This window comes from Gadus chalcogrammus, chromosome 2 (assembly GCF_026213295.1).
Source record: "Gadus chalcogrammus isolate NIFS_2021 chromosome 2, NIFS_Gcha_1.0, whole genome shotgun sequence".
NCBI lineage: Eukaryota > Metazoa > Chordata > Actinopteri > Gadiformes > Gadidae > Gadus > Gadus chalcogrammus.
In genome coordinates, this window is record NC_079413.1 from 13,401,704 (window position 1) to 13,414,901 (window position 13,198).

The 13,198-nt window shown below is 46.2% G+C and overlaps 1 protein-coding gene across 1 annotated transcript in view; it reads right to left on the reverse strand.

Annotated features, from left to right (window-relative positions):
• Positions 1-287: 287 nt before the first annotated feature.
• Positions 288-13,198, reverse strand: part of LOC130374852 (cytohesin-3-like) — a 34,276-nt gene continuing 21,365 nt past the window's right edge. The window contains exons 6-13 of the mRNA XM_056581832.1: positions 12,765-12,845; positions 12,376-12,488; positions 9,906-10,054; positions 8,820-8,931; positions 5,926-6,002; positions 5,032-5,103; positions 3,988-4,142; positions 288-1,451 (exon numbers count right to left, since the gene is read on the reverse strand). Coding sequence (XP_056437807.1) covers positions 1,379-1,451; positions 3,988-4,142; positions 5,032-5,103; positions 5,926-6,002; positions 8,820-8,931; positions 9,906-10,054; positions 12,376-12,488; positions 12,765-12,845 — 832 coding nt within the window. The 3' untranslated portion in view covers positions 288-1,378. The remainder of the gene's footprint in view (positions 1,452-3,987; positions 4,143-5,031; positions 5,104-5,925; positions 6,003-8,819; positions 8,932-9,905; positions 10,055-12,375; positions 12,489-12,764; positions 12,846-13,198) is intronic.

The following is a 13,198-nucleotide window of genomic DNA, read 5'->3' on the forward strand; positions in this document are numbered from 1 at the left end:
TCTAGTGGAGGTTATGCTGCAAAATGTAACTACCCCCCCATACTCCCCCCCCCCCCCCCCCCCCCCCAACCCCCTTCCCCACTGGCCCCCAAAGGACCTCCCGTCATCCTACACACACACACACACACACACACACACACACACACACACACACACACACACACACACACACACACACACACACACACACACACACACACACACACACACTTCCCCTCTCTCTCTCTCTCTCTCTCTCTCTCTCTCTCTCTCTCTCTCTCTCTCTCTCTCTCTCTCTCTCTCTCTCTCTCTCTCTCTCTCTCTCTCTCTCTCTCTCTCTCTCTCTCTCTCTCTCTCTCTCTCTCTCTCTCTCTCTCTCTTAGCAAACAAACAAACATATGAGCTGTGACCTTGGTTTGCCACGCAAATCTCTTTTTGTTGAGTTTGTACATGTAAAGCACAGTGGACACATTCTGCATGTTAAACTGCATACCAATTCACACATCATATACACATATACACACGTTTGCATGTGGCCCCCTGTCAAAGCACCGAAATGGCAGTTGTGCTTTGCTCAGGTCATTCAGGAAATGAAATCCCCATAAAGACACAGGGAGGAGGAGGAGGGGGGGAAGGAGGAGCAGAGGGAGATGGAAGGGGACAACAGAAAGGTCGAGCTTGAGACATAATATTTCAGAGTAGCACACAAACACTCACACAGGGGTGCACACACCGACGTGTGTGTAGTATCAGTGTTGTCCTTCCTTACTGTGTGTGTGTGTGTGTGTGTGTGTGTGTGTGTGTGTGTGTGTGTGTGTGTGTGTGTGTGTGTGTGTGTGTGTGTGTGTGTGTGTGTGTGTGTGTGTGTGTGTGTGTACATCTGCGGGAGCGTGCTTGTGTGTGTTTGTCTGCCTGTGTGCGTGTGTGTGTGTGTATGTGTGGGTCGATGTGCGCAGAGACACAGTCCAGAACAGTGCTGTCCTTGCAGTCCTGTTCCTGTAGCCCCTAACCTACTCTCCTTCTGGCCCCCTAGGGGATTGGCCCCTGGATACGTCTGCCAAAGGTAAATTGTTGGTGTATTTTATCCTCAACATGTCCAACAACTTGCAGCACAGGTCCGGTTGGCTAGTGCTGTTTACACATGGAATGTGACTTTGCTTTTGTGTGTGTGTGTGTGTGTGTGTGTGTGTGTGTGTGTGTGTGTGTGTGTGTGTGTGTGTGTGTGTGTGTGTGTGTGTGTGTGTGTGTGTGTGTGTGTGTGTGTGTGTGTGTGTGTGTGTGTGTGTGTGTGTGTGTGTGTGTGTGTGTGTGTGTGTGTGTATGCATAGGGTGGATGATGTGTTTGTGAATGGCGGGGTTGGTGTTTGAGGTCACAGGTGGAGGATAAGACTGTCCTTCTTCACTTCTTGTTGGCGACCCGTCTCTTCCTGGTGGCCAGCATGTCGTAGAATGGGTCTCTGCTGATGCTAGCCCTGGAGCAGCCAATCAGAGGACAGGATTACGTTAGGACCCAATCAGAGGCTAAGTAATAACATAGTACAAATTACTGTTCACTAAAAAGAAGATCAAAGACCAAATGATAACATAATATATAAAAGAGCCAATCAAAAAAAATGAAATGCAAAGTACATTAAACAGCCAATCAAAGACCAGGAAATGACATGTGTGACCGAGCAAGGCCACTTGAGAGGAGTGGCTTGTGCATCTTTGATATGGAAATACTAGAAGCACATTGACACCAACCCCTTCCCTAACTGGATCAAAAATGGGGAAAAAAAGTTGCAGTGACCTAGTTTCCATGGTTCCTGTAATAACGTGCTAACCCCTCGCACCATGAACACACACACGTTTACTCATATTTCATTGAGTTTCCCAGCCATACCTCACTGATTCCCTATTCTGGCAAGATATTGCCCATACACACACACACACACACACACACACACACACACACACACACACACACACACACACACACACACACACACACACACACACACACACACACACACTCAGACTTCCCACATGATGAATCCCTACCTGCTGTGACACGTTAAACAGTAGCATAGAAAAAACAACAGTACCATTTCCCCATTCTGTTCTGAGCCATTCAGGATCAGGCTTCCCCATACCATCAAAGCACCCACGTCAGGAAGCCATTTTGGCTCCAAATAGAAGCCGAGTTTCATGCATGCTAAATCCTGTTAGCGCCAGCACAAAGCAAAAAGCAGGCTGAACATCTCTGATTCCCTCCACTCTTCCTTCACCAACAGTGAAGCTCTATAGCTCTATACACACACACCATACTGTGATGTTTATGCTTTTTTGGGGGGGAGGGCCACTATTGTCAAACATTTTCCCACAAAACATTTCCCAAGGAACGAGAACCATAGAACAGTGAGTTTATTTTGACGGCTCACTGGAGCATTCCGCTCCGATCATTATGAACTGTGCAGCTGATTTATCCATAGAGTTGGTGTATATTGCCCATGGTGACCGTGTGCATCTGCCTGCTTCACCAGTGGAGCGGGAATTTACAGAAACTAGAGATGCATGAATCTATCGTCCCAAAGGCAAACGCATGAGCCCAGGCTAACGCTAACGCATTAGCGCATATTATTGGTGTCTGTGACCTAATTTTCTATTGAGATCCACACCCACTTCTACACAACTACGGAGAAACACAAACACACACACAGACACACACATAAAACACATGTATTAGTGTTTGTGGTTAAATGTTAAGGCTTCTTGGGGTCATCTCTATTATACTATGAATACATGCACTTTATTACAGTGAATTAGTGCTCTGCTGAGCCTTCTCGATTTTACATTGCACCATCCATGTGGCACAACATCACCAGACCAATACGCAAATGCAAATTAGTCTGGGACGTCTCCGTTCATTTTGAATTCCAAGGGGCCTTATCAACGGACCCAACACAAAGGCATCTGGATGCAATTGGATAGACCTACAACCAATCAGGGCAACGAGACGTGTGACAAATCAGCCGCAGCCATCTTGGTTGTTTATGAAAATTCCTCCCAAAGGTGGCCCCACAGTTGTGATTGGCATTTGAGATTTCCAAATCTCTCTGACATAAGAACATGAGCTTGCAGATCGTCTGATACCCAGAATATTATCCAGGTGCAGTCTGCCGGAAATTACACCTGGAGCTCATATAACACCAGGGCTGTAACTACCACACACACACAAACACATACACAAACCCACACTGCTTACCTGCAACACAGGCCCAGTGGACGGCCATACTATATACTCCCACAGTGCCACTATAAATGCAATTACCCAATTAAGAGTAAAACGGGGTATGCCACATCTTAATCTGGGTTCCAGTAGTGCAGCTATGTTATGGCATAACTTGTTGTGGGAGACTGCAGAGCCTAGGTGCTTGTTTCCCCTCTCGTTACGAAGATACAAAGAGATTTGCACGAGTTATACGCTTTTGGCCGAACCACAGTGGTTCAGACCAGTCAGCGTCCTATGAGAAACTACCTGATGTACATGATACGTGGTGGACAGTGATAAACAGATGGTTCATTCAATCCCCTGTCAAGTATCTATTTAAAGTACCTTCCCCAATCCAAACTGTTTTCCAAGGACTGGTTTCAAGATGGTTTTGTGTAAAAAACCATCTGGCATGTCAAGTTAAGTCTACACAATGCTGATTTGATACCACCCACTTCTTTACAGTTTGCTGCTGCTGGCTGAGTTTGCGTTGGCCAAATACGCACTTACTGATCTCTGCCTCCAGCAACGCGATGGGTCGAAACAAACATCAAGTGAAAGAAAGAAAACCTTGGGACTAATTGACTACAAGTCAAACGTAATATATTATCGATTTACTAGACGTTAAGCATCTTGCTCAAAGACCGCCACTGTTAGACCGTGGACATCAGGGATTGAACCCAGTACATTTCGGCTGGGCGTAGCCACTACGATACCCTCGTGCCTTTCCGAGGTGAGCGCTAGGGAGGGTGTCTTACTTGATGGATTTGATCCACTCTTCCTTCTCCTCCGGCGTGGGCGCCGATATCCTGTACACCACGTGGTTGCCCTCGACGACACGACCGTCCGCTTCCGTCTTGCAGGCCTTGATCACCTGCCCCTTGTGGTTGGGGTTGTACAGCTCAAAGCAGTTCTATTGGTGGAAAGGAGGGGGCGGGGGGGGGGGGGGGGGGGGAGGAGGGGGGGGGGGGGGAAGAGGAAAAGGGGAGGACGGGACAGGGGAGAAGAGGAAAAGGGGAGGAGGGGGGGGGGGAGAAGAGGAAAAGGGGAGGAGGGGACAGGGGAGAAGGAAGGGGAGGTGACGTCAGAGGAGCTATAACCATTTCGGCCACATCTCAATGTAAACCATGACGTCATCATGACATCATCGTGATGGTAAACGGCAAGGTTTCGGGCCCGATGCTGCTGCGCCCTGGCCATGATGGTCATGATCAAGTTGATATCTAAAATATGATGTCACCACAAACATCCGAACATCTATTTGGCTCACAACACTGCTCAGCATCTTTCTATAAATAGATTGAATGACAGAGGTTGAATTTAAATGGAGTTCGGGAATGAGCTCAGGAATTTCAAGGAGTGATTTGCAGTGTGCAGTGCTTTGCAACGGAGTGGTGCATCTCAGGTAACGCTTGATGATAAAAAACAGATAGAGCTGTAATGTATACTGGTGTTGGTGCCCTGCAGAGGTCCTTTAGGAGAGTTTAAATACCAACCAGAAGAGGAGTAGGTATCTTATAACCTCATTCAAAGACCTAACTTGGTTAGTCTATGTGACATATACCTACTACTTTTCTGGTCATGTAAAGGATTATGTAGTGTACGGTCAATAATGTTTACCTCTACTGTCAAAAAACTAACCAGCAACAATCTGATCGTTCACGTCCGAGCAATAAGAACTGACCTTTATGAGATTATGAGAGGGAATAATGTTCAAGGGGAAATTCTATAAAGGCAGAGCTTGATGTTCCCATTTAAGGAAATCCAAAATAAATTGTTTGTTTTTAAAGAAAGCCACCCACTTGCTTCCGGGGCTCATCCACCTCCCTGATGCTCAGGTTCTCCAGCGGAATGATGCCACGAGGCTCCTTATCCTGGAGGAGGAGGAGGAGGAGGAGGAGGAGGAGGAGGAGGAGGAGGAGGAGGAGGAGGAGGAGGAGGCAGGGGAGTAGGAGGAGGAGGTAGGGAAGGAAGAGGTAGGGAAGGAGGAGGAGGAGGAGGTAGGGAAGGAGGAGGAAGAGGAGGAGGAGATGTGGAGCGGGAGGAGAGCAGAAGAGAGAAGAGGGGACGGGGGGAGGAGGGGAGAGGGGAGGAGGAGAAGGAGAAGGGGGAGATGGAGAGGTGAGTAGAGTAGAGGAGCGGAGGAAGAGGATAGAGTAGAGGAGGTGAGGTGGGGGTCAGAGGAGAGGAAAAGAGAAGGGAAGAGACAAAGAGTTAGAGAGGACCAACATGGTTTGCTCCCACTTGAATTGAACCTTCATTTCTCTGTCACCCGTTGTTCCTATCTCTTCAACAGGGCGCACGTGTCTGTGGGTGCACTCAAACGAGTGTGTGCACGTGTGCTGTGCATGTGTGTGAACCGGCATGTGTGTGTGTGTGTGTGCAGTAAGTTGTCCAGGGGACAGGACGTAATGACAGTGTCCTGGTGGATAACACCAGGGTAGCGGGAGGACATTGCTGACAGAGCAGCTAGCACAGATAAGCACCAGGGAGAAGGGAGAACCGCACTCCCAAGCACACTCACGATTTCCCATCAGACATTAAAAACAAATGGAATACTTTCTGCACATTTTGAATATATAATCCTGCCCCAAGTAACAGACACATACTAAAAAGCAGATACATATATGTACAAGCACAACAACTAAAAATCCCATGCACATATGTGTGTTAAAACTGTAAACTTGATGGCTTACTGTGGTGTATTCAAAGTAGTAAAGGCAGTTGTCTGTCAGGATGAACCACCGTCGCTTCCAGGTTTTCACTCGGCCCCCTGGCAGGAAGTAAGCATAGGAAGGAACAGGAAGTGACCACAAGGTGAAGGACTGGAAGGCACCTCCAGACAGGAAGTGATCTGACAGGGATGTCCCTAAACCTGTGCATTGAAAAGTGAATGATACATGAAAATAGTTTCAAAGACAGATGTAGTATCATTTGTAATCATGAATGAAAAATAATCATATTGGTGTAAGCTAAAATAAATATGTAATAACTAAAAATATGCAAAAAAAAACTGGCAAACCATACATTTTCTTCTTAGATTCCAACTCATAGGAACAATGCTTCATTAAAATAATACATTATTCATTTGCATCATATTAGCATTGTAGAGCAAGCAAAGAATGAATTGTGTGAATGCACACACACACACACACACACACACACACACACACACACACACACACACACACACACACACACACACACACACACACACACACACACACACACACACACACACACACACACACACACCACACACACACACACGCACACAGAAACACAAAGAAAGAAGGAAACACAGGCATAAGCATGTACACATGTCTAAGAGGACTGTACACATTCTGAGCGATAGTGATGTCCCCTGATTGTTTAGCCCAGGATTATCATAGCAACAGTACAACCAAAGTCATCCACAAAGACAGGGTAAATCGTTTCTCTTTTTGGCGGTGAGTAGAAAGCATGAGAGGTTGCGCAACAGCCCCATGTGGCATGTAAGTATATGCACACATGTAAACACACACATTAACTCAGAAGTCCCGGTACAATGCAACAGCAGACGGAGGCAGAGTTTAATAAGAGGCGGCGAACAATTGGAGATACTAAAAGTAAATGTGCTACATGAGCAAATCTCAGACACATGGCACACACATGCTTCAGGCCCTGCATGTATGTGTTCATGTGTGTGACATACATACATACATACTTAAGCATACTCCGTCTTCTGCTGCTATACTCAATGTGACATATAACTACACCGTCAAAAATACAACGACAGGGTGGTCCTCTTTATTTAAGCGTGTCTTTTAAACTCAAATCTCCACCCTGGGAGAAGAGGAATCCTGTTTTATCCGTTAGTTTTTCTTTTTATGACCGGTGTTTTCCGTTGTTCCTTCAAGTTCTCCAGGGATCAGTTTGCAATAGTAAAATTTGAGAAATATTACTGGAATAGTTACCCTGAGAGGAAAACCAGGAGAATGCTGGTTATATAAACCATGCTGGGTTAATCTGAATAGACTATAGAAGACACATATGCTCGATTTGATAAGACTATAGAGACATTCCATAGGCGTTATTGGAATGTTACAATAAACGCTGTCTGTGTTTGTTTCTGTGCATGTGTGCGAATGTGTGTGTGTGTGTGTGTGTGTGTGTGTGTGTGTGTGTGTGTGTGTGTGTGTGTGTGTGTGTGTTAGTGTGTGTGTGTGTGTGTGTGTGTGTGTGTGTGTGTGTGTGTGTGTGTGTGTGTGTGTGTGTGTGTGTGTGTGTGTGTGTGTGTGTGTGTGTGTGTGAATGAGTGAATTGTCTGTGTGTGTGTGTGTGTGTGTGTGTGTGTGTGTGTGTGTGTGTGTGTGTGTGTGTGTGTGTGTGTGTGTGTGTGTGTGTGTGTGTGTGTGTGTGTGTGTGTGTGTGTGTGTGTGTGTGAATGAGTGATTTGTGTGTGTGTGTGTGTGGGCTGTAGCGTTTCAAAGACTCATTAAGGCCCTTCGGTGGGCAGTTGCAGGGGAGTCATGCGAGCGAACCATGAGGTGAGTACAGAGTGTAGAGAGGCGGAGGTGTGCTGATGCAAAACACATGCGAGCACGCCGAACTCTTAGGACTCGTAGGACACAAATGAGCAGTTCCAAAAACTCCCGAGCACACTTTTCAGCACACACCCACACACACACACACACACACACACACACACACACACACACACACACACACACACACACACCACACACACACACACACACACACACACACACACACACACACACACACACACACACACACACACAAATGTACACTATAACACATGCAAACTAAAATACACACATTTAAGCACACGCGCACAAAATACACATTCATTAAAATCCATACACGCACACACTCACACACAAACAAACTCCAAGCAAATACCATTAAGCAAATTTATACCATTCGATCTCCTGGGTCTAATCCACAAATATTTATGATGATTCATGTGGTGCATTTACTGTGTAGGTGTGTTGCCAGGTGTGCACAGACACTGGCTTCAAAACAAATAACACATACTGAATCCAAAAAACAAAGGCATTATGTCCAACTGCTACCTGGTCCTTAATGACCTGTCTATGTATCCACTGTCTAACCCCGACCTGCTCCTTAATGACCTTTATCAGTATCCTCTGTCTAAATCCTACCTGGTCCCTAATGACCTGTCTATGTACTCCCTGTCTAACCCTTACTTGATCCTTAATGACCTGTCTCTGTACTCACTGTCTAACCCCGTACCTTCTCCTTAAGGACCTGCCTCTGTATCCACTGTCTTACCTTTACCTGCTCATTAATGACCTGTGTCTGTCCTCACTGTCACACCCTGATCTGTTTCTTAATGACCTGTATCAGTGTCCACTGTCCAAATCCTACCTGGTCCCTAATGACCTGTCTCTGTATACACTGTCTAAGTCCCTACATTAATGGCTTGTATCACAGTGACCCAAATCCCTTTTAACTGTAGGTAACTTTGGACGGAAGCAGGTAATAGTACTCAAAGCTCTATATTGCGCTCTCTCCGATGTGACTGAGAGCCAGATCATATCAGAGGGGCTTGGTTGACACTCACCTAGTTTGAGCAGCCAGCCCTCTCGGTCTGGGTTGAAGAAGGTGTGCGTGAGGTCGTTCCCGTCGTCCTCAGGAATCTTAAAGGGTTCACTTTTTATGCTCTCGTACAGATTCTGGGTATGAAACAGAGAGAGAGAGAGAGAGAGAGAGAGAGAGAGAGAGAGAGAGAGAGAGAGAGAGAGAGAGAGAGACAGACAGACAGACAGACAGACAGACAGACAGACAGACAGACAGACAGACAGACAGACAGACAGACAGACAGACAGACAGACAGACAGACAGACAGACAGACAGACAGACAGACAGACAGACAGACAGAGAGCGATAAATGTAAAGACTTGATTTGAGCTAACGCATGGTTCCCTCCAGCTGGAACCACACCTTGAGAAGTCTGCATTCAAGAGACGCACAGCATGACTGTGAAACACTCTATTTCAGTGTTTCACCAACAAGGTGAGAGACATCATCGTCACTTGCTCACACATTCAAATACTCCTTCCGTCAAAGGAGAGAAAGTGGAAAGTTGTACAGTATGAATGAATTTGCTATAATGATGACTATGATAACTTGCTATAAAGTCCAAGGGTACTTTAAAGTTACTGAATTATGTTTTGTTGTTGTTGTTGTGTTGTTCATCCTTAAGTGGTTGAGGAGTAGAGAGTCAGCCTTAATGCTGATCCACCATCACAGAGGCAATATGGCCACACACATTCACAAACAACTGCATTCACACATATAAACACACACAGATAAAGTCAAGTACTAGTGTTGAGTACCCCCCTACCCCCCCCCCACACACACACACACTACAACAACGATACCTCCCCTCACACATAACCTATCACACATGACAGGTTTATTTGCACAATAAACGTATCAAACCCTATCATGCCCAACTTGACATACACACACACACACCCCCACCCCCACCCACCCACCCACCCACACACACACACACACACACACACACACACACACACACACACACACACACACACACACACACACACACACACACACACACACACACACACACACACACACACACACACACACACACACACACACACACACTCTCTGGGCTCACCCGGAGCAGGTCCTCTGGCAGGTCCCCCCCCTCGTTGATGCCTCTGTTCATGGAGATGAAGCGCTCAACGGGGGGCTTGTCGCGCACGTTGGGGTTGTGGAGGCTGGTGTTCAGCATGATGATGGCGAAGGACAGCACGTAGCATGTGTCTGGGGGCAGAACAAACACGTCACACACACAGATGATGTCACACAGTAGATGGTCCAATGGGTGCTTGTTTTCAAAATGGTGTGTCGTTCTGTGATTCATTTACCGTCTCCACCACTGATATTAGCATATTAGTCAGATCCCATGTAAATTGTATCTCATTATAACCTAGGCTTATAATGAAAAAACGTTGTTTCGAGAACGAATTGCCCTCAAAATGACTTAATCCTGATGATAGATGAAGTAAAATTGCCTCATTAACAGCCGCGGTAGACAGAAAGCTTTCATTTTTCCTTGTGGAAGTATTGAACAGCCAAATCAAGTTTCTGTTAAACCATTCAGTTAACTGGCTTGCTTCATGACATGAGCCCTTAATATCACTTCCTCTGAGTTTCTGTAGAATCGTTCTCGGTCAGCTAATGCAGTGACCTTGACCAATACATTCTTTACTTTACTCTTGTAATGTTGGTCCTCAGTATTATAATTATTATCATTAGCCTGTGGGGGCTCGGTGATTGGATGAATCATCTGTCTATCTAGATGAGGGTATGCTGCCTGTTGACCTTGCCCTGCCTGCTAGGAGTGAGATAATAATCAAGTAAGCTTCCCGCTTTTCTAGGTCGCAAACGTGATCCCATTCGCAACAGATATGACTTCCCAAGGACATGTATCTTTCTGTCTATCTGTCTGTCTGTCTGTTTGTCATTGTGTATGTCATTTATCTGTCTACCCGTCACTACCTATCTTCATATCTATCTATCCATCCATCAGTCCATCCATCTGTCTGCCCATCCATCTATTTCTCTCTCTATCCATGCAATCCGCACATCCAATACACTTTAAACGCTATAAATAATTCAGAACACCAGTGTTACTCTGTTGCCCTACTTTTAACCTATCACACGTACTTACACACACACATACTTACACACACACACACACACACACACACACACACACACACACACACACACACACACACACACACACACACACACACACACACACACACACACAAACATTTATACTCACACACATGTACACTCACACACAAAAAACATATACATACATTACACACACATACACATACACACACAAACATGTACACCCACACACATACGTACATTACACACACTTGGAACATCTTACGCCATGTGACTTGTTAGTGCAATACTTAAGAAGCCTTGGCTTCCGAAGACGATTCTGGCTGGAACCCCATTAATATGGATGACCCCCCCCCCCCCCCCCCCCCACCGGCTCACACCTCCTTAGCACATCTCTGACCGCCACAATCAGGAGGGGACGAGAGAGGGTAGGTGGGGAGGGTGCCACACTGGTCAATACCCCCTTCACTAATCATTACCACCCACCACCACCGTTGATATGTACACACCAGATTGAGAGGGGACACTGAGTTGTAGCGTTTAACCGCAACGCAATTACCATTCCTTTATTGAGCTCTGCATGGCAGTTAACAACCTCTCCCCAGAGCGAGAAGATGAGACCCGGCCAAGAAGAACCACAACAAAGTCAAGGAGATGAATTAATGAGGTTTAGGCAAACAGTGATGCCGAATTCGACAGCGCAATATCAAACGCATCTTCCCTCTGTCAGAAGACACTCCGTGCCAACGTCCCTCCGGCCGTTAAACCCTTGGAACTGGAGCGAATGACGCTCCCTCTGAAGTCCAATAACACTCTCTTGCCAAAAACACTAATTTGGTGCACCCCATTACAGGCATTCGGTCGGGAGATGAGAACGCCTGGAACGAGGTAACACACACACGAGGAGATGTAATGAGATGTTCCGATGGATCCATCAGAGAGGAGGACCAGCTCAAGGTCCTTGCTAGAGGATGGTTGGTCGCTTGGTTCCACGTGGGATGGACGTGTATAGGAATAATACACTGTAATAAAGAGAGCCGCTGTAGAGGTTTTAGAGGCGGGGGGATTGATCTGTGTCTTGGTTAGGGGGGGGGGGGATAAACACAGGGCCGCCTGCATTATCTGACTGTGTGTGTGTGTGTGTGTGTGTGTGTGTGTGTGTGTGTGTGTGTGTGTGTGTGTGTGTGTGGTGTGTGTGTGTGTGTGTGTGTGTGTGTGTGTGTGGCCATGGCTGTGTGTGTGTGTGTGTGTGTGTGGCCATGGCTGTGTGTGTGTGTGTGTGTGTGTGTGTGTGTGTGTGTGTGTGTGTGTGTGTGTGTGTGTGTGTGTGTGTGTTTGTGTGTGTGTTTGTTTGTGGCTGTGTGTCTTTGTGTGTGTGTGTATGTGTGTGGCCCTTGCTGTGTGTGTGTGTCTGTGTGTGTGTGTGTGTGTGTAGGTACCTGTGGACTGGAAGACACCTGGATTGCATCCACAGTATCTGGAGGCAAAGGCCTCCATCATGCGATCAATCTTCTGGGCTTCACCAGGAAGTCTGAAGCTCCACAGGAACTGTCTGCAGACGCACAACCGTAGGAAGGAAGGAAGGGAGGAAGGAAGGAAGGAAGGAAGGAAGGAAGGAAGGAAGGAAGGAAGGAAGGAAGGACAGAAGGAAAGCATGTACTTGATTTAAAGAGTGGCAAATTACTTCAACACTGTGTATCGATAGAGGTATTTGAATAGCATTTAAACATGAACGCAAGCACACAAAAACGCACACACACACACATACACATGCACACACTTAAACACACAAACAAACACACACACGTTCAAAATAAACACTGCTCACCTTAAAGCTTGTACTAAATTAAGGTCAGCAAACTCGTGCAGCTCAACAAACGCCTGCAGCACCTTAATGTTGAAGTCATCCCTGAGCAGCACAGAAGGGTGGGTAAGACAACGGTTAACGTCGGATAACTTTTCAGATTCTAACATGAACATGGATCTATTAAAGAGTGGAATCTTTAGGAACATAAATGAGCTACGGCTGACAGGAATGTTTTTGGGGCATCCAAGAAACTGCGAAACTGTTATATATCACCGACTTGTACAGCAGGGAGCTGAATCTGGGTATTTTAAAAGTTATATTATGGATTCATGAGAATATTCCAACATTTCCAATGATATCATCGTCATTCAAGTGTTAATCACAGGTAGTGGGGGCGGTAGTTAACTGAAAAGGGAAACCTGTTGTTCTGGCTTAGGCTGCCATGTTGTTCAAAC